This window comes from Bufo gargarizans, unplaced genomic scaffold (genome assembly GCF_014858855.1).
Source record: "Bufo gargarizans isolate SCDJY-AF-19 unplaced genomic scaffold, ASM1485885v1 original_scaffold_1694_pilon, whole genome shotgun sequence".
Lineage (NCBI taxonomy): Eukaryota > Metazoa > Chordata > Amphibia > Anura > Bufonidae > Bufo > Bufo gargarizans.
In genome coordinates, this window is record NW_025334470.1 from 113,807 (window position 1) to 135,978 (window position 22,172).

General features: G+C 46.4%; 1 protein-coding gene across 1 annotated transcript in view; it reads left to right on the top strand.

Moving 5' to 3' along the window:
• The window catches only part of LOC122923533 (serine/threonine-protein kinase mTOR-like), a 240,185-nt gene that overhangs the window by 107,493 nt on the left and 110,520 nt on the right, over positions 1 to 22,172 (top strand). The window contains exon 17 of the mRNA XM_044274360.1: positions 16,536 to 16,672. Within this exon, the coding sequence (XP_044130295.1) occupies positions 16,536 to 16,672 (137 nt within the window). The remainder of the gene's footprint in view (positions 1 to 16,535; positions 16,673 to 22,172) is intronic.

Here is a 22,172-nt window from a genome sequence, read left to right on the forward strand (position 1 = left end):
AAATGCAGCTTTCAACGTTTTTGTGTCAACCTGACGATGCGGAGCCAAACAGATCCGTCCTGACTTACAGTGTAACTCAATGGGGACGGATCAGTTTTTCACTATCACAATATGGTGCAATTGAAAACGGATCCGTCCCCCATTGACTTTCAATGTAAGGGATACAAAACGGATCCGCACCGAACACCAGTGTGCAAGTAGCCTAAAGCTGGCCATACACGTTACTTTAAAGGGGTTGTCCAGTCTTTATGTATGTGATGGCTTATCCTTAGCTGATCGGCCAGTGTCCAACACCCCAAATCCCTGCTTATCAGATGTTCTTTGTAGCTCCATCCCAGGTTTGAATGGGGGTAGCGCTGCAGTTACGAGTGCTGTCCACTACAATGACAGTGCTGTGTAGTTCTGGTGCCGACGTCCAGTGATGGAACTACCTAGAATAGCTGATAGGCGGGGGTGCCAGGTGTCGGACCCCCGCCAATCAATTAATAAAAGGCTGGTCAACCCATTTAGTATCTGCCTTACCCAGCATTTTTGTTGGGACTGCCTACCATTTAATGTTTGATAGCTGCCACCCAACAGGCTCTGACAGGGGCGAGAAGGATTGATTTAACATGCCTGATCCTTTTTTGGCAGTGGATTAGTGTTCTGTCTCTATTGTAAACCCATGTTTGGCCAAGCCAAGTGTGCATGTCCATGGGGTGGATGCAGGGCGGCTCATTAGAGATGGCTGTCAGCTGTACAAGTGTTTGACCAACAACTGTCTGAGTATGACCAGCTTTACCGATGGCCTGCAGTACTGGTTTCCACTGATAATTGTAGTCACCAAAGTGCTCGTGGTTCATGAACAAAATGCTAGAGCCGCTGTGGACACTGACACACTAAGCAAAGCAGAAGGCGTTCATTAGTGGTTGCTACCTTATTCAGTTTTTTAACCTTTTTTTTAACCTTTCTATGCATTTGACAGTACTGCATGTGGGTAATGCGACATTGTCTATCCAGGGCCTGCTGGTTCATGAACAGAAGAAATGCTAGTGAAGACAGGCAGAGAGGAGTGGCGGACCAGAAAAATAAAACCCCTATGGGGCTGCTAGTGCTGGATAGTCAGAGGGAAGTAAATAGGGTATTGATTGAGCAGGGGATCCCTCGTATGCGTGCTCTGCCCTTTACTCTGCTATACCAACATTATGGGAGGTTGATGGGTGTGGGGAATGTGAGAGAAGGGACTGTCCTGGAGGCGAGCCCCTGTCCTTGGCCGACTGTTCTCGGAGCAGCTGTCATTACTAAGTGCGGTTACTGTAATCTCTCCTGATGACATCAAGTTCTCTCTGCTCTGGGAGAATGATGTCATTGTGCAGCTCTGCCCTTTACTCTGCTATACCAACATTATGGGAGGTTGATGGGTGTGGGGAATGTGAGAGAAGGGACTGTCCTGGAGGCGAGCCTCTGTCTATGGCCGACTGTTCTCGGAGCAGCTGTCATTACTTCCTGTGGTTACTGTAATCTCTCCTGATGACATCACGTTCTCTCTGCTCTGGGAGAATGATGTCATTGTGCAGCTCTGCCCTTTACTCTGCTATACCAACATTATGGGAGGTTGATGGGTGTGGGGAATGTGAGAGAAGGGACTGTCCTGGAGGCGAGCCCCTGTCCTTGGCCGACTGTTCTCGGAGCAGCTGTCATTACTAAGTGCGGTTACTGTAATCTCTCCTGATGACATCAAGTTCTCTCTGCTCTGGGAGAATGATGTCATTGTGCAGCTCTGCCCTTTACTCTGCTATACCAACATTATGGGAGGTTGATGGGTGTGGGGAATGTGAGAGAAGGGACTGTCCTGGAGGCGAGCCTCTGTCTATGGCCGACTGTTCTCGGAGCAGCTGTCATTACTTCCTGAGGTTACTGTAATCTCTCCTGATGACATCACGTTCTCTCTGCTCTGGGAGAATGATGTCATTGTGCAGCTCTGCCCTTTACTCTGCTATACCAACATTATGGGAGGTTGATGGGTCTGGGGAATGTGAGAGATGAGACTGTCCTGGAGGCGAGCCTCTGTCTATGGCCGACTGTTCTCGGAGCAGCTGTCATTACTAAGTGCGGTTACTGTAATCTCTCCTGATGACATCACGTTCTCTCTGCTCTGGGAGAATGATGTCATTGTGCAGCTCTGCCCTTTACTCTGCTATACCAACATTATGGGAGGTTGATGGGTCTGGGGAATGTGAGAGATGAGACTGTCCTGGAGGCGAGCCTCTGCCTGTGGCCGACTGTTCTCGGAGCAGCTGTCATTACTTCCTGTGGTTACTGTAATCTCTCCTGATGACATCACGTTCTCTCTGCTCTGGGAGAATGATGTCATTGTGCAGCTCTGCCCTTTACTCTGCTATACCAACATTATGGGAGGTTGATGGGTGTGGGGAATGTGAGAGAAGGGACTGTCCTGGAGGCGAGCCTCTGTCTATGGCCAACTGTTCTCGGAGCAGCTGTCATTACTTCCTGTGGTTACTGTAATCTCTCCTGATGACATCACGTTCTCTCTGCTCTGGGAGAATGATGTCATTGTGCAGCTCTGCCCTTTACTCTGCTATACCAACAGTATGGGAGGTTGATGGGTGTGGGGAATGTGAGAGAAGAGACTGTCCTGGAGGCGAGCCCCTGTCCTTGGCCGACTGTTCTCGGAGCAGCTGTCATTACTAAGTGCGGTTACTGTAATCTCTCCTGATGACATCAAGTTCTCTCTGCTCTGGGAGAATGATGTCATTGTGCAGCTCTGCCCTTTACTCTGCTATACCAACATTATGGGAGGTTGATGGGTGTGGGGAATGTGAGAGAAGGGACTGTCCTGGAGGCGAGCCTCTGTCTATGGCCAACTGTTCTCGGAGCAGCTGTCATTACTAAGTGCGGTTACTGTAATCTCTCCTGATGACATCAAGTTCTCTCTGCTCTGGGAGAATGATGTCATTGTGCAGCTCTGCCCTTTACTCTGCTATACCAACATTATGGGAGGTTGATGGGTCTGGGGAATGTGAGAGATGAGACTGTCCTGGAGGCGAGCCTCTGTCTATGGCCAACTGTTCTCGGAGCAGCTGTCATTACTAAGTGCGGTTACTGTAATCTCTCCTGATGACATCACGTTCTCTCTGCTCTGGGAGAATGATGTCATTGTGCAGCTCTGCCCTTTACTCTGCTATACCAACATTATGGGAGGTTGATGGGTCTGGGGAATGTGAGAGATGAGACTGTCCTGGAGACGAGCCTCTGTCTATGGCCAACTGTTCTCGGAGCAGCTGTCATTACTTCCTGTGGTTACTGTAATCTCTCCTGATGACATCACGTTCTCTCTGCTCTGGGAGAATGATGTCATTGTGCAGCTCTGCCCTTTACTCTGCTATACCAACATTATGGGAGGTTGATGGGTCTGGGGAATGTGAGAGATGAGACTGTCCTGGAGGCGAGCCCCTGCCTGTGGCCGACTGTTCTCGGAGCAGCTGTCATTACTTCCTGTGGTTACTGTAATCTCTCCTGATGACATCACGTTCTCTCTGCTCTGGGAGAATGATGTCATTGTGCAGCTCTGCCCTTTACTCTGCTATACCAACATTATGGGAGGTTGATGGGTCTGGGGAATGTGAGAGATGAGACTGTCCTGGAGACGAGCCTCTGTCTATGGCCAACTGTTCTCGGAGCAGCTGTCATTACTAAGTGCGGTTACTGTAATCTCTCCTGATGACATCACGTTCTCTCTGCTCTGGGAGAATGATGTCATTGTGCAGCTCTGCCCTTTACTCTGCTATACCAACATTATGGGAGGTTGATGGGTGTGGGGAATGTGAGAGATGAGACTGTCCTGGAGGCGAGCCCCTGCCTGTGGCCGACTGTTCTCGGAGCAGCTGTCATTACTTCCTGTGGTTACTGTAATCTCTCCTGATGACATCACGTTCTCTCTGCTCTGGGAGAATGATGTCATTGTGCAGCTCTGCCCTTTACTCTGCTATACCAACATTATGGGAGGTTGATGGGTGTGGGGAATGTGAGAGAAGGGACTGTCCTGGAGGCGAGCCTCTGTCTATGGCCAACTGTTCTCGGAGCAGCTGTCATTACTTCCTGTGGTTACTGTAATCTCTCCTGATGACATCACGTTCTCTCTGCTCTGGGAGAATGATGTCATTGTGCAGCTCTGCCCTTTACTCTGCTATACCAACATTATGGGAGGTTGATGGGTCTGGGGAATGTGAGAGAAAAGACTGTCCTGGAGGCGAGCCCCTGTCTTTGGCCGACTGTTCTCGGAGCAGCTGTCATTACTTCCTGTGGTTACTGTAATCTCTCCAGATGACATCACGTTCTCTCTGCTCTGGGAGAATGATGTCATTGTGCAGCTCTGCCCTGGATCTCCACAAATCACTCTCAAAGCTAAGATTAAAGGGAGGGGGCCGGTGCTGCTGATTCCCGGAGGTGCTGGTTCATTCATCCAGACCCTGGGGTTTGAAGTGGTGACCTCATTCCATAGATAGTCCTTGAAGAAAAGGCTTTCCTGAAAGCCACAGTCGGACACCTTATGGTTTAACCACAGCTTTTTCAAGGACTATGGGGTGTTTTGGGGTGTCATTTTACATATACCCATGCTGGGTGAGAGAAATGTCTTGGCAAAAGACAACTTTTCCCATTTTTTTATACAAAGTTGGCATTTGACCAAGATATTTTTTTCACCCAGCATGGTTATATGTAAAATGACACCCCAAAACACATTCCCCAACTTCTCCTGAGTACGGCGATACCAGATGTGTGACACTTTTTTGCAGCCAAGGTGGGCAAAGGGGCACATTTTCCAAAGTGCACCTTTCGGATTTTGCAGGCCATTTTTTACACATTTTGATTGCAAGGTACTTCTCACACATTTGGGCCCCTAAATTGCCAGGGCAGTATAACTACGCCACAAGTGACCCCATTTTGGAAAGAAGACACCCCAAGGTATTCCGTGAGGGGCACTGCGAGTTCCTAGAATTTTTTTTTTTTTTGGTCACAAGTTAGCGGAAAATGATTTATTTTATTTTTTTTTCTCTTTTTTTTCCTTACAAAGTCTCATATTCCACTAACTTGCAACAAAAAAAAAAAATTCTAGGAAGTCGCCATGTCCCTCGCGGAATACCTTGGGGTGTCTTCTTTCCAAAATGGGGTCACTTGTGGGGTAGTTATACTGCCCTGGCAATTTAGGGGCCCAAATGTGTGAGAAGTACTTTGCAATCAAAATGTGTAAAAAATGGCCTGCGAAATCCGAAATGTGCACTTTGGAATATGTGCCCCTTTGCCCACCTTGGCTGCAAAAAAGTGTCACACATCTGGTATCGCCGTACTCAGGAGAAGTTGGGGAATGTGTTTTGGGGTGTCATTTTACATATACCCATGCTGGGTGAGAGAAATATCCTGGCAAAAGAAAACTTTTCCAATTTTTTTATACAAAGTTGGCATTTGACCAAGATATTTATCTCACCCAGCATGGGTATATGTAAAATGACACCCCAAAACACATTCCCCAACTTCTCCTGAGTACGGTGATACCACATGTGTGACACTTTTTTGCAGCCTAGATGCGCAAAGGGGCCCAAATTCCTTTTAGGAGGGCATTTTTAGACATTTGGATCCCAGACTTCTTCTCACGCTTTCGGGCCCCTAAAAAGCCAGGGCAGTATAAATACCCCACATGTGACCCCACTTTGGAAAGAAGACACCCCAAGGTATCCAATGAGGGGCCTGGCAAGTTCATAGAATTTTTTTTTTTTTCGCATAAGTTAGCGGAAATTGATTTTTTTTTTGTTTTTTCTCACAAAGTCTCCCTTTCCACTAACTTAGGACAAAAATTTAAATCTTTCATGGACTCAATATGCCCCTCAGCGAATACCTTGGGGTGTCTTCTTTCCAAAATGGGGTCAGTTGTGGGGTGTTTGTACTGCCCTGGCATTTGAGGGTCTCCGCAATCATTACATGTATGGCCAGCATTAGGAGTTTCTGCTATTCTCCTTATATTGAGCATACGGGTAATGAGATTTTTTTTTTCCGTTCAGCCTCTGGGCTGAAAGAAAAAAATGAGCGGCACAGATTTCTTCATTCGCATCGATCAATGTGGATGAAAAAATCTCTGCCAAAAAAAAAAAAGAGGGGAAAGGCGTCTGCCAGGACATAGGAGCTCCGCCCTACATCCATACCCACTCAGCTCGTATGCCCTGGCAAACCAGATTTCTCCATTCACATCAATCGATGTGGATGAATAAATCATTGCCGGGATTTTTTTATTTATTTTTTATATATATACAAAGTGTTTGCCAAAGCATAGGAACGCCGCCTCCTCAGCTCGTATGCCTTGGCAAACGTATCTGTTACTGCAGAGTAGAAATCCCGTCTTGCAGCGCCGCATACACCGACTTGCGTGTAATCTGACAGCAGCGCAATGCTTCTGTCAGAATGCACATCAGTGCTGCAGCTAGTCGATCGGTTGGTCCACCTGGAAGGTGAAAAAAAAAAAAAAAAAAAAACAGGCCGCAACGCAATAATTTTTATTAACTTTGCAACAGAACATATAAACTTTAACTTTTTTAACTGAACATTAACCTTTTTGCAACAGCAGTGAGTGAATGGGCCCTAATAGCCCTGTGTGCCTGTCCTGGTGAGATGATCCCTATGCTAATAGTGTACCTGTGAGTGGTACTTCCGGAAACACTCTCCAAAGCATAGGGCAGGGTGGTCAGGACAGAAATAGCGGGTGTCACGCCTTATTCCACTCCTGCTACAGACACGACATCTTTTTGGGGTGACGGTTGGGTTGAGGTACCAGGAACGACATTGGGGAAATGTCGCTCGTGTAGACGGCTAACTACACTGGTGGATGGGGCCACGGAACCTCCTGGGTACAGGAGGTTCTCGATGATCTCTTCCTGAAATTTGAGGAAGGATCCAGTTCTCCCAGCCTTACTGTAGAGAACAAAACTATTGTACAGAGCCAATTGAATTAAATATACAGACACCTTATACCAGCGTCTGGTTCTGCGGGAAACTAAATACGGAGACAACATCTGGTCATTGAAGTCCACCCCTCCCATGTGGAGGTTATAGTCGTGGACTGAGGGGCTTTTCAATGACACGGGTTGCTCGCTCAATTTGTATTGTCGTGTCTGCGTGAATGGAGGATAGAATGTAAACGTCACGCTTGTCTCTCCATTTCACCGCGAGCAGTTCTTCGTTACACAGTGCGGCCCTCTGCCCCCTTGCAAGACGGGTGGTAACGAGCCGTTGGGGGAAGCCCGCGCGACTAGTTCGCGCGGTACCACAGGCGCCAATCCGTTCTAGAAACAAATGCCTAAAGAGAGCCACACTTGTGTAGAAATTGTCCACATAAAGATGGTACCCCTTGCCGAATAAGGGTGACACCAAGTCCCAAACTGTCTTCCCACTGCTTCTCAGGTAGTCAGGGCAACCGACCGGCTCCAGGGTCTGATCTTTTCCCTCATAGATCCGAAATTTGTGGGTATAGCCTGTGGCCCTTTCACAGAGCTTATACAATTTGACCCCATACCGGGCGCGCTTGCTTGGGATGTATTGTTTGAAGCCAAGGCGCCCGGTAAAATGTATCAGGGCGCAGATGTTTTGCTGTGGGGTATACAAATCTGCAAATTTCTGGTTGAAATGGTCTATGAGGGGCCGAATTTTGTGGAGCCGGTCAAAAGCAGGGTGGCCTCTGGGACGGGAGGCGGTGTTGTCGCTAAAGTGCAGGAAACGCAGGATGGTCTCAAATCGTGCCCTGGACATAGCAGCAGAGAACATGGGCATGTGATGAATCGGGTTCGTGGACCAATATGACCGCAATTCATGCTTTTTTGTCAGGCCCATGTTGAGAAGGAGGCCCAGAAAAGTTTTAATTTCGGAAACTTGGACTGGTTTCCACCGGAAAGGCTGGGCATAAAAGCTTCCCGGGTTAGCAGTTATAAATTGTGTGGCATACCGATTTGTTTCTGCCACAACTAAGTCTAAGAGCTCCGCAGTCAAACACAGCTCAAAAAATCCCAGGGCCGAACCGATCTGAGCTGTCTCAACCCGAACTCCAGACTGGGCGGTGAAAGGGAAAACTACAGGTGCGGCTGAAGTTGGGGACTGCCAATCAGGGTTTGCCAGCACCTCTGGGATTCTAGGGGCTCTACGGGCACGTCTTTGCGGTGGCTGCGACGGGGTCACTACTGCACGTGCCACCGTACCAGCTTCAACTGCCCTTCTGGTGCTCGCTACTTCACCAGGTTGTACGGCAGTGCTGGTACTAGGTCTGTTATGGACTATTGATACAAAATGGATACTTGCTTGTTGAGCTAAGATGGCGGCCAGGCATTCTGCCAACACCTATAAACTAGAATCTTACTTTGTGTTTTTATCATGTGTTTCTTTGTGGTTTCCGTTCAGCTCAAGCAAGCAGTTACAAAGAAAGAAGTAACAGTTTCACCCAGGAACAAGGTGGGGGAGTGAGGAGGAATTTCCTCTGGCCGTCAAGGTTACAGAAAAGTAGAGAGTTCATAGCCAATAGAAAATATATACTTTATCTTTCACCCCCCCCCCCTCACTCCCTCCTTTCGTGAAAACTATGTATTGTCTGTTTTCTTAGAAATAAACCAGAGATACTGATTAACTCCATGTAGTGAGTTGTCTGTCTGATCTCTCCGTGCACGTATCTTAATTAATTAATTTGGAGCAGTACATCAAATCAAACTGGCAGCTTTGTCAGAACCAGAACAATTTTGGCACCCAACGTGGGGCTCGAGGATTGGACCCTCTGTTCCCGTACCCCCAGAGACCAGACGAGGAGAGGCGCACTAACGGACACCGGGGTCGCAACCCGTGATATGAGGTAGGAAAATTGAGTCATCTTGCCTATAAAGTGTCCCCTGGTGTAGCCTCTTGGTGTTCGTCTGAGGGAGGGGTGCGGAAGCAGTCTGGGACGTCCTCGAGGGCATGAAAGTAAGAACCCCATATGTTTTCTTAAAGTCTTGATGTACTGTGTTGTGCCTATAAGTTGTGAAGACCCTGTTGACAAGTATCATTGACTGGAGACACGGAGTTCTCCTGTGTTCCTGTATCGGAGTTCAGCCCGGTGTCTGACTCAAATCTCCATAAAGGGGACGATCACAGATGGGTGGAGAGCGGTTCGCGGTAGCCCAGAGTGTGCTGACCGGAACTCAAAGGTCTTCACGTCCAGTGATTACTCTATGCAGAGGTCTTTAGGCGGCTTCAGTAGGTACGAGAGATAATGGGAAATGAGGAAAGTGTCCCGAAGGGTTACTGTTCACCTGAACAGTACGTGGCGGACAGGAGAGGCAAACGTTTCATAAAAGGATTAAGTAAGTTGGAGAAGAGTTAAAGGTGTCTGTAAAGGAGGCATCCTCATAAAAGGATTAAGTAAGTTGGAGAAGAGTTAAAGGTGTCTGTAAAGGAGGCATCCTATGTAGTGCTACCTGGCAAGTGTTGTTAAACGAGAAGAGAGGGAAGTTAGAAGATGATGAATTGACAGACATGGTCCGTGTGTGGTTGGACTGTAGTAAAGAATTTGAACAGACCGGGGGGAACTAAATTTTGATGAGAAAAGACAGAGATATTTCTGTAAGCCTGGTGTTGCATTGATACATGACTAGCCACCACCCTATAATGGCGCCGGGAAGAAAGCAGGTGGGTGGACCTGCAAAACATGTGGTCAACAGAATCCCTGCTCCCGTGATACGTGCCTTCCCTGTGGGGTTCCCCACCCACAAAACCACACCTTGGTAACTACTCCCCGGCACGTCCCATTACTTCCCGTGTTAGCTACAGCGCCATCTTGTCCCCAGGCAACGCCCATGAACGGACCTTTAATATCATTCGGTCCGGACCCCCCCGTCACTCCTATGTCACCCTTGCCCCTTCCTACTACCTTGTACCCGATGATAAACCCGGACGGTACATTCATGCTACCCCACTCACCTGCCACCCTTACTCCTATAATGGTAGGGGGGCAACCTGATGAAGCAGAACAGGGGGATGCAGACGGTGCTGCAGAATCCACAATGGGCATACAAAATGCACCGGGTAATATGCAGACTCCTTCGCGGGGTACCCCGACAGACTACGGGGATCCGCCAACTTTACCCCTGGCACCACAGTGGACTGTACCCATGACCGTGCGCCCATCACGACGTTCACAAGATCAAATACTGCAGGGTCGGATTACAGAGTTACAAAAGAACTTACAGAAAATTGAGCAGGGAAACCTTGAGACACTGAAAGAAGCCCTAGCACTTAACCGGCCACAGGGACCACCAAAATATGTGTCTTTCACCCCACAACAGTTATTCACCATAGTGAATTTACTGCCTGACCCTGAGACCCATCCCATGCCCTTTTTCAGGAAACTGTCCCAAGTGCATCAAACCTATGGGTGCACATGGTCGGACCTGCAAAGTATAGTGGAAAACAAGACAGGTGAATACTCCTCACTGATAATGGATCAAATCCACATCCCTGAACTTAAAAGGTGCTAACTTTGACCCCCAAGATCATGAGTCTGGAGAATTCTTTATAGAACAACTACAGAAATGGACAAAAGCTAAATTTGCAGATCATTCCAAGCAGATCATTTCACCACACTGCAGGACAGCTGCGGGGGATCAGTTGACCCCCACCTTTTTTCTTTTCACAGAAATGTTAGTTTCTGCTGTGTTAGTTTAAGCTCCTCTTTCTGATAAGAAACTGTCTTGCTTCTTGGTCTTTGTGGTTTTTACTCAAATTATGTGACACCCACAGCTGCCGGATGTCTGACAATAAAATTCTGCACTGATTTATATGAGCAAGGGGATTCGCTGCAAACCATTTTGCACCTCATCCCCAATACTCTCTGGGCCAGAGGACCCCAGGATATTGGATACCTCAATGTCCCACCAGTCACTGTGACCCTGAAGGACCCCAGAGTCCTACCATACCAAGAGACTGGACCCAGTAGCCAGAGAAGCCCCTTCCTGTGTCAGAGCTATCCATGCTGCCAGCTCTCTTCTAAATGTCACATCTGACGTTGTGCTGGGTCATCCCCTCACTATTCTGGCTCCCCTTGACATTTCTGCCATCCTCCAGCAGACTCAACCTAAACACCTCACTGCACAGCGCCACCTCCGGCTTCCGTGTAGTTTGCTTCTGCCAGATAATGTCACCATTCAGAGGTGCCACATCCTCAATCCTGCTGCACTCCTTCCTCTTCCAAGGGGGGAGTATACTGGAGAATCTGAAGATTTTATTGATCTACAGGCACACTCGAGCTGACACCTCTGAAGCCAGAGGAAAGGCCCTAGCTGATCAAGCGGCCAAGGAAGCAGCAGTGAAAGAGGAAAGAGTCCAGTCAGACCAGATTATGATAACACAGGAAGACCTGGAACAAGAAGAAATCACATGGGACCTCCTGAAACAAATACAGAAACAGGCCACGCCACAAGAAAAATTGGATTGGCTAAAAGAGTCAGCCCAAGAAGAGAAAGAATCTGGACTGTGGACCCAAGGAGAGAGAGCATCTCTGCCCAAAGCTCTCTATCCTCTGATAGCTTCAATAGCTCATGGGCCCACCCACCAACCTAAGACCATCATGAAAGAACTAATAGACAATGGCCCCAGGGATAACCCCTGTCCTGGTGAGGCATACTCAGTCTTGCCTCATCTGTGCGCAGTGCAACCCGGGAAGACCTGAGCCTACACCAACCAAATGTCTCCCCAAAGCCCAGTACCCGTTCCAACGGATTCAAATTGACCACATCCAGATGCCAATGTGCCAAGGGTTTCAATATGTGCTAGTAGTGATAGACTTGTTCTCTGGGTGGCCAGAAGCCTACCCCGTCCGAAACCAGACAGCAACCACTACTGCAAAAAAACTGATGCAGGAGCTTGTCTGTAGGTTCGGAGTACCTGAGGTCATTGAGAGTGATCAGGGCCCAGCATTCACTGCTAGATTAACCCAAGAAGTCTGGAAGATGGTAGGGTCACACTTAGCCTATCACACACCCTACAGACCCCAAAGCGGCGACAAAGTCAAACGACTGAACGGGGTACTGAAGTCCAAGATGCTGAAAATGACTGGGGAGACAGGGCTCAGTTGGGTACAATGCCTGCCAATAGCACTATTTTCAGTTAGACACACCCCTAGGCCTCCACACACAAAATTTTGTTTAGGACACGGCCTAGGATGGGACAGTACTTCCCACAGCAATTGCAAATGCATTATGAATCTGTTGCTAAATATGTGATTGCCCATAGTAAACAATTGTCTAACATATGTGCACAAGTTTTCTCTTCCATTCCAGATCCTGACTCCCTAGAGGGAATACACACTCTCAAACCTGGAGAGTGGGTGGTGGTCAAGAAACACGTCAGAAACACCCTCGAACCACGATACAAGGGGCCTTACCAGGTGTTGCTGACTACCCCGACCTCTGTGAAACTCGAAGGGAGGCTTACCTGGATCCACGCCTCACATTGTAAAAGAGTAAAGGCTGTCCCGACGACCCTGGAACAATAAGCCATGAGGATTCACATACTGATCATGACTTTGACAGTGGGCATATCAGCAGTGTTCACACCACTGGGTGATGAATGGGACAATTCACTGACACGGCACCATCAAATTCTAGTCCAGGGGTTGAGACACTCAGAGATTGTTGGATCTGTACCCACAGTCCCGTGAGTTCAACCAGTATGCCTTATGTTGCAATTCCCGTGGACCTTTCTGAACTGATTGACCTGTCTAATTCTACCATATTTCTCACTAGCATACACCAAGTTAAATCCAGTACAAACAAGGACAGGGAAGTAGCCTTACCTGTTGCAGGGTGGGCAGATGCCCCATGGCTCATGATAAACAGATCAGGCCCCTCGGTAGATTATAGCTCTACTCCTTGGCAAGAGGGACACTGGGCTAATGTCACATGTTTTTCTAGCTGGACACACTGTTATTGTCTCCAAGTACAAACCAAAGGTATGACATTTAGTCCACACATACACTCAGGTTGCAATGATTCAAAAACAGACAGCCACGTGCAGTGTATTGGTGTAGATGCTGAGAACGGAAAGGATCTGCCCTGTAACCACCGTACTGTACAGGATCTCCGGACAGGTATATTAGCTAACGACACCGAAAGTCAGTCAAAAGGTATTTGGGGTTGGCTCATGGGAATTGTCCAGGTAATATTGCAGGTAGCCCTAATAATATTGGTGATATATGTAGTGATTAAGCTCGTTCTTATTTGTGTGACCCGCTTTTCAAAAAGAATGAAGAAAACTGATGAACGACCTATTATGCTCCTCTATGATGAAGAAGGACAGAAGGAAACATCGTTCAACACAGCTCCCCCTCCTCACAATGATGCCTGGCTGAGATAGGGTGAGATGAATCCCAGGGTATTACCACAAGTCCGAGCAACCGGGAGCCTACCTATAAGGGGTAGGTTGTCGCCACTGCGGGTGAAGAGGATACGAATGGTATGCCCAGGGGATTTGCTAGGCGAAGGGAAAGTCTACAATCAAGTCTCCAAGGGGGGACTGTTATGGACTATTGATACAAAATGGATACTTGCTTGTTGAGCTAAGATGGCGGCCAGGCATTCTGCCAACACCTATAAACTAGAATCTTACTTTGTGTTTTTATCATGTGTTTCTTTGTGGTTTCCGTTCAGCTCAAGCAAGCAGTTACAAAGAAAGAAGTAACAGTTTCACCCAGGAACAAGGTGGGGGAGTGAGGAGGAATTTCCTCTGGCCGTCAAGGTTACAGAAAAGTAGAGAGTTCATAGCCAATAGAAAATATATACTTTATCTTTCACCCCCCCCCCTCACTCCCTCCTTTCGTGAAAACTATGTATTGTCTGTTTTCTTAGAAATAAACCAGAGATACTGATTAACTCCATGTAGTGAGTTGTCTGTCTGATCTCTCCGTGCACGTATCTTAATTAATTAATTTGGAGCAGTACATCAAATCAAACTGGCAGCTTTGTCAGAACCAGAACAGGTCCAGGATGGGCTGGGCTGCTGGTGTATGCCTCTGCTGCTCTAGAAGCGGATCCTGCGCAACCTGCGGTCTAGCGACACGGGGCCGGGTACGCCTGGTGGTATCAGGGACCTCAGCCTCCTCGTCCGAACTTTGGGTCAGAGAGCCACTGCTTTCTACAGGTTCGTATTCTGACCCGCTGGATTCATCAGATGAGGGTTCCCACTCCTCATCCGACTGGGTCAGAAGCCTGTAGGCCTCTTCAGAGGAATACCCCCTGTTTGACATTTTGGGCAACTAAATTTAGGGGTATTCCCTGAGACTACCCAAGAAAAAAAAAGCAAGCCTGTCTTACAAAGGGGAGGCTAGCGAAGTACCGGAGGCCGCTGCGGTTGATAAAAAATATCAAAACTGATTTTTTTTTTATCGCCGCAGTGCGTGTAAAGCGATTGTGCAGTGATCAAAAAAAACATTTTTTTTGTCACTGCGGTGGGGCGGGCGTGGGTGAACGCACGTGTGGGCGACCGATCAGGCCTGATCGGGCAAACACTGCGTTTTGGCTGGAGGGCGAACTAAAGTGACACTAGTTCTATTATAGATCTGACCGTGATCAGTTTTGATCACTTCCAGATACTATAAAAGTACAAATGCTGATTAGCGATACGCTAATCAGCGAATAACGGACTGCGGTGCGGTGGGCTGGGCGCTAACTGATCGCTAACTGCCTAACCAAGGGGCCTAAACTATACCTAAAACCTAACGGTCAATACCAGTGAAAAAAAAAAGTGACAGTTTACACTGATCACTTTTTTCACTTTCACTAGTGATTGACAGGGGCAAGAAGGGGTGATCAAGGGGTTAATTGGGGTGCAGGGGGTGATCTGGGTCTATGTGTGGTGTTTGGTGTACTCACTGTGTAGCCTGCTCCTCTGCTGGAACCAACCGACGAAAAGAACCAGCAGAGGAGCAGGCAGCCATATAACACATCATATTTACTAATATGATCTGCTATGTGGCTTCTGATTGGATTTTAAAAAAATCAGCAACCTGCCAGCCGCGATCATTGGCTGGAAAGCTGATGACGAAATGGTGCTCTCCGAAATGCCGGCCCGAACTGCGCATGCGCGGGCCGCATAGCACGTCATCTCGCGTCTCGCGAGATGACGCGTATATGCGTCGTTGTGCGCAGCGCTGCTGCCTCCGGACCGCACATCTGCGTTAGGCGGTCCGGAGGCGGTTAAAGACTTGTAAGATTGGTGTTTCTTACAGCAGTCTTAATATCAAACCCTCTGCTGCATGGACAGGAGTACTGTGCACCAGAATAGGGCTGTGCTTGGTGAACTGTGAAGAGACCGCCGTGCTCACCGGAGCTCTGGTGAGTGCAGTGGCCTCTTCAAACAGCTGATCGACAGAGCTTCAAGGAATCGGACCCCTGCCGATCTGATATGGATGACTAGTGTTGAGCGAATCGGGTTCGGACTGCTCCATCTGGACCCTATTCATTAACAAGCTTTGATTATAATAGGCGCTCCATACTGCTGTAAAATGTATGGGCTCTGCTGAGGCATTTTTCCATTCTTAAGGAACGCCAGGCTTGCTTAGTGTCATGCCTGTGACGTTAGTTCGGTTCTGTGCATCCATTACTGCTTCAAAATCCGAAGCTGAACTCTGCTTTGTTAATGAGGCACAAACTCAAGTTCGGCTAGTAATGTATGCGCAGATCCGAACTGTAACGTCACAGGCATTTGACTAAGCAAGTCTGGCGTTACTTGGGGCTTGAAGAAGGCCTCAGTGTTGCCCATACATTTTGCACAAAGTTTTGAAACTAATCTGGTTCAGATAGAGCAGTCCGAACCCGATTCGCTCAGCACTATTGACGACCTTTCCTAAAAGTAGGGCATCTATATCAATTTCCTGCACAACCTATTTAATGAAATACAAGTTAACCCTTATTCACACGTCCGTGACGAAATCCGTGATAATTAGGTGGTTCATCGGTAAAGATTTTAGTGAAGAATCCGTGTTTGGTCTGTGTCTCCATTTTTGCTCTCCGTGTGTCATCTGTATTTCACGGACACAACACAGCTGAAAAATAATTTTCAGAGCATCTCCTAAAAATGGTTTGTGAGACATGGAGTAAACGCGGATGGCATCCATGTTGGGTCCATGATTTTTCATGGACCCCTAGACTATAATGGGCCTGATTGATCTGTAAACAGACAAAAATAGGGCATGCTTCCATGCTAAAACACGGATGTGTGAATACACACATTGAAATGAATGGGTACGTGTGCTGTCCGTGAAAAACTGAGGTGTGACTAAGGGGCTGCACCCAGACTTTTTGTAGCTCTTTTAATTGCTTTGAACGATTGAGCTACTGAGATAGTCAGAAGCAGTAGATTGATCTGGATGTGCTTAAATATAGGTGTAGCACCATCCACGGCAAAGTTTTTATTTTTGCATTTAGGGGAATTTTGGGACTGATTTGTCGCATTCCTGCATCTGCTCTTGTCGCTTGTAGGAGATTCAGGCCACCTGGTACGAGAAGCTCCATGAATGGGAGGACGCGCTGTTTGCCTATGACGAAAAGATTGAAGTGAAGGATGATTCAGAGTTGGTTTTGGGACGGATGCGCTGTCTGGAAGCTCTTGGGGAATGGTAAGTCGTATCAGTTGGGCACAGGGGCACAAATGCAGCCATATCAGACGTGTCGGATGTTCCTGGTCAGAACCCCCTTCTATTAGCCAGACTGCAGCGTTGTAGTCTTGGGCAGAAGCTCCCGTCTGAGCTCAGTACAACAGACCTCATAGCTCCGATCTTCTAGTACAGTGATGGCTAACCTTGGCACTCCAAGGGAGTCGTAGTTTCACCACAGCTGGAGTGCCAAGGTTAGCCAACACCTTGTGGTCAGGTGCAGTTTGACCACTATGTGGCACATGGAAGCATTCTTGCTATGCAGGCTGAACACTGCAGGGCTCCCATTCTTCTGTCGAGTATTGTATCTTATGTAACAGCTATGCAATGTATATGCTGTGTTCGGTCTTTTTTTATATATATTGTATTCAGCCTCTGTTACACGTGGAATTCATACTGTGTTTTCACCTTGGTAATTCTGTGATTATGTTAAATTGAATAGAGAATTCAGAGGAATAATCCATGGATACAGGTGGGGCTCATCATCTAAAGACATCCTGACATTAAAAAAGTTCAGAAGATTTTTCTTAGATTTTTATGGGGGGGGAAGGAAAGTGAGAATGCCCTCATCATATGTAATCCGGTATCCCACGAGAGGGGGTATGGGAATACCAGACGTTTATACTTATCATAAGGCAATTCTTTGTACTAGAAGTCTAGATTGGCTACATTCCTCTCCAGATCGACTGGACATTAAAGTGGAAGAAGCGATGTCGAATCTTCCTTTAAGGTCCCTGCTTTTTCTAGATTTGACAAAGGTAAACAAAATTCTTATAACACATAGCTCAATAACTAAGCACACAATTACCCAATGGTGTAGGACGTATATGCTTCAGAAGCTGATGCCTAATTATGCTCTACTTATGCAGGTAAGGGACGTTTTATATCAGTCAAATCTATGTTTCTGGAACACGGTCAGAGAAGGGGACAAGAGTAATGCGACGCCAATATTGTCCTTGTGCCAAGATGCTGATTTGCCAACATTATCAGAATTGCAGTTACATCCTGCCTTGACAAAATGTACTACATTCCAAATTACACATTGTTATCATATATTCAAAAAACTAACTAGAGCTCCAATATGGGGCACAGATCATACAAAATTTGAAAAAATGGCCTTGCAAAAGCTAGAACCTAAAAAGAAGATTTCCCATTTATATTCCTCGATCATTTCCTCAAATGATACCAATAGATGTACATTTATTGATAAATGGGAGGAGGAACTAGCCATGAAATTTGATCAATGGGAATTGCCGAAGGTATTAATGGCTCCAGGGAAAGTCTCTAGATGTGTGAAATTGCAGGAAAATAGCTATAAAGTCCTCACACGCTGGTATTATACTCCACAACGGTTGCACACTATGTTCCCAGAGGTCAGCCCCGTTTGCTGGAGGTGGGAAATTAATATTGGGTCTCACAGTCATGTCTGGTGGTCATGTCCTAAAATCCTAACCTATTGGCAAGAAGTATGTGAGGTCTTATCCCAGGTGTGCGGAATAGCAGTCCGAGAATCACCTAAACTGTGTCTTTTCGGTCTAACAGGGGAATTAGGCCTCGTTCACACTTCAGTGTTTGGTCAGTGATTTCCATCAGTGATTTGTGAGCCAAAGCCAGGTGCAGCTCTAAACATAGAACAGGAGCAGATCTTTCCCTTCTACCTCATGTCTATGGAGGCTCCACTTCTGGTTTTGGCTCACAAATCACTGATGGAAATCACTGACCAAACACTGAAGTGTGAACGAGGCCTTAACCAGTACTAAATCGAAAGGGGTTCACACTTTGTGTAAGATATTATTAGCAGCAGCACGCCTTCTGGTGGCAGTGTACTGGATAAAGATAGATCCTCCAGCATTACAACATTGGTTTATGAAATGTGACCAGATCTGTAGATTGGAGCAAATAGCACAACGTTTCTCGGAGATCTGGGGCCCATGGAAGAAATTTAGAGGATTCACTGATTAAGCTAGCAATCCATTTTGGAAATGTATGACTAGTGCATGTTGTGAAGACACACGAGACCTCTAGACTCAGATTATCCTATACCCCCCCCTCCTTTTTTCTACATGTTGGAATTGTTTCTCCATATGTATGTTATACCAGGAATTGTGATATACCGATTACATCAATATATGTATAATTATTGTGTTGTCTGTGATCCAAGCATGCCGATTTATATATATGATTGTCAATGTTATTCTTTTCACGCCTATCGGCGAGTATCCAGATTTATATTTATGAAACAATAAAAAACATTTTGAAGTAAAGACATCCTGACGCACTGGTCCTTGACGATGGACACATTGACAATTTGTGTCCCTGACCCCAACACACAAACACTTGGGCTCACAGACGATGATCAGACTAAGAAGCTAGAGGGGCGTCCTATAAATTACAGCCATATGTACAGTGTTATATAAAAGCTAAGCTAGTGGTGCAGTTGGACTCACTAAATGATCTTTCAAAGGGCCAGAAAAACAGCACTTTGACCTTGTGTTCTTCGAATCGGGTACATTCCTGGGAAGTTTGCTGGAGGGCTAAGACCTCATTCAAACTACTGTAAGGTAGCCACATTTTATCATCCATGTCATGGCCACATATCTTCACCCTACAGTGTGTCTAATTAAATGCTGTATAGCCATTCAAAATCGGGAATGGGTAGGCACCGCCAAGACATGAAAAGGGTGCTCACAACCAAGCCAACAAACACAGCCAAATGTGAGCAGACGTATAGATAAAATAACGAGTGCACTTAAGTATAGGCCAAAATGTCATCTTTATTCCATAATTGACAGTTACAAACAAATGCAAGGCATAAAAACATGAATAGCCATTTCACATCTCATATTTTTGTAATTTTAGTTATTTTATTCCTTGCGTTTGTATATGTCGGTTATGGAATAAAGATGACATTTTTTGCTAATGGAGTACATATGTAATTACATTTAGGGTATCTACTATTTGCCCTAATAAAGCCTCATGCACATGGCAGTGCCAGCAGCAGGTTACTGCATAGACTCTGCAGTTCCATATTAGGCTGCTTTCACGCCATAGCTTTTTGCTCACATTTTTTATGTGGAATTGCTGTTGGGGATTTTTTGGCTTACTTGTTGCGTACATATTAGGCTACTTTCACACTAGCGTTCGGGCGGATCCGTTCTGAACGGATCCGCTCATATTAATGCAGACGGAGGCTCCGTTCAGTACGGATCCGTCTGCATTAATAACTTTAAAAAAATTCGCAAGTGCGCAAGTAGCCTGCGCGGATCCGTTCAGACTTTCAATGTAAAGTCAATGGGGGACGGATCCGCTTGAAGATTGAGCTATATGGTGACATCTTCAAGCGGATCCGTTCCCATTGACTTACATTGTAAGTCTGAACGGATCCGCACGCCTCCGCACGGCCAGGCGGACACCCGAACGCTGCAAGCAGCATTCAGCTGTCCGCCTGTCCGTGCGGAGGCGAGCGGAGCGGAGGCTGAACGCCGCCAGACTGATACAGTCTGAGCGGATCCGCTCCATTCAGACTGCATCAGGGCTGGACGGCTGCGTTCGGGTCCGCTCGTGAGCCCCTTCAAACGGAGCTCACGAACGGACTAGTGTGAAAGCAGCCTTATGTGTGTTGTGCAATCTGGATGCAGACTTTTAAAGTCTGTGATAGAATTCTGCATCCAAATTCCACAACACATAGAATATGCTGCAGACATGTACTCTATGTATGTGCCATGCCACAAAGCTTTTCCACATAGGAAAACATGGTATCAATTTCTGTAGTGGACTTTTACAGTCTGAAGATTAGCCATGTGTTGTTCCAGCCTTACGGCTCTGCTTAAAAATAAAACATTAAAAAACCTGACCGGTGTTTTAAATGTCCTCTTACTCCATTCACTTAATTTCCCAATGGTCCTGCAGAGATGACCTCACATCTTTCGTTCATGTGATCCTTGCTGCCAATCGTTGGCCTCAGCTATTACGTTCCACTTGTGCACGCATGACGTGAGGCCAGTGATTGGCTGCAGTGGTCATGTGAGCGATCAATGGTAATATAAAAAGTGAGTCATGTTTTTTCTTATTTAATTATAGTCCCCTGCTCTGTGCCAAGTTTTACAAAGTCTTAAAAGACCCCTTCAAGTATTGCATGAAGGGAAGAATAGCTCCATAATTCAACATGTGATGGAACATACCATTTTTTCCCCCTAATGATTTCCATATGACTCCATAGAAACCTCTGTGTGGGTTTCCCTTCAGTGACACCATACGGGTCTGTATTAAGGATCCATAAAATGTTCCTGGATGTGAGATTGCTAAGTTACGTGTGTGTGTAGCCTTTCATAAGGATGCATAAGTTGTGTGGTGAGGCTGGTTTTATACATTGCGGTTGTATTGCCGTTTTTGCCACAGTTGCGCAAAGAGGCTTTACATCCCCAACGTACAAACAAAGCCTAAAATGTTACATCCTCTACTTGATTGGTCAGAGGGAATCATCTGACACACCTGCATTATTCTAAAAAGGAGCAATTCAAGGAGTATTTTCAATGTACATATTTTTTTTTTTTCTCAAAAATTCCTTGAAAACGTAACCCTGGCAAGCCATTTCAGTGGCTATAAGTAGAATATGACTTGCGTACATCTCTCTCCTGCCATGGAAGTAATCTTATATAATAATGGTATAGCATCGAGACACATACATAACAGGATCCAGCCTGCCTCCATGAAGACAGACCACTTTACCATCCACATTCTCACCGTGAGGAAATGTAAGTGTGATGGGGTATAGGAAAATACTTCCCTGATAGTCAGCCAAAATGTTGACATAGGATCTAACGCACATTCATTGTTAATAGGATCGCCATGGTAACATACGGGGCAGTCAATTAGACGGGAGAGTACATCTAAGCACAGCCAAGAAAAACATTGTGACCCGGGGGAATGAAGAAATTTCTCTTTCTCAATCTGGAGGATTAACGTGGTAGTTCTTGGTGTCACGACCACCCCCATTTAAATCAGACTTATGACCGCCAGGACACCCCAGCCGGGACCATGACAGGGGGGAGATACAGAATTACCCAAACAGCAAATCCTGGACCCACTTATATTCTGCTGCTACCATGTTCGTGAGTGAACGACTCTGTACTTGTAGGGATAGGGGTTCGGACCACTCACCGATCACCCCCCGGTACCATGCTACAAGCTAACACCAATCGAGTCATAAAACAATTATGTCTTTAATGTCAGTCGACTATAAGACAGGTAGGTCTCTTCAAGGCGTACAGTACTTTGTTGCAGTGGGGTTTAGAGTGAGAAGAGAGACAATTTAGAAGATATAAAAATATCTTTTACTATAAGTAACACAGAAGTGAAACAAACAATGCATACAAAGATTTACAGAAAAAGATTACAATAGCGAGCGGGGAAGCACGTGGAAAATAAACAGGGATATAAAGAGAAATTACTATTTTGGACTTTG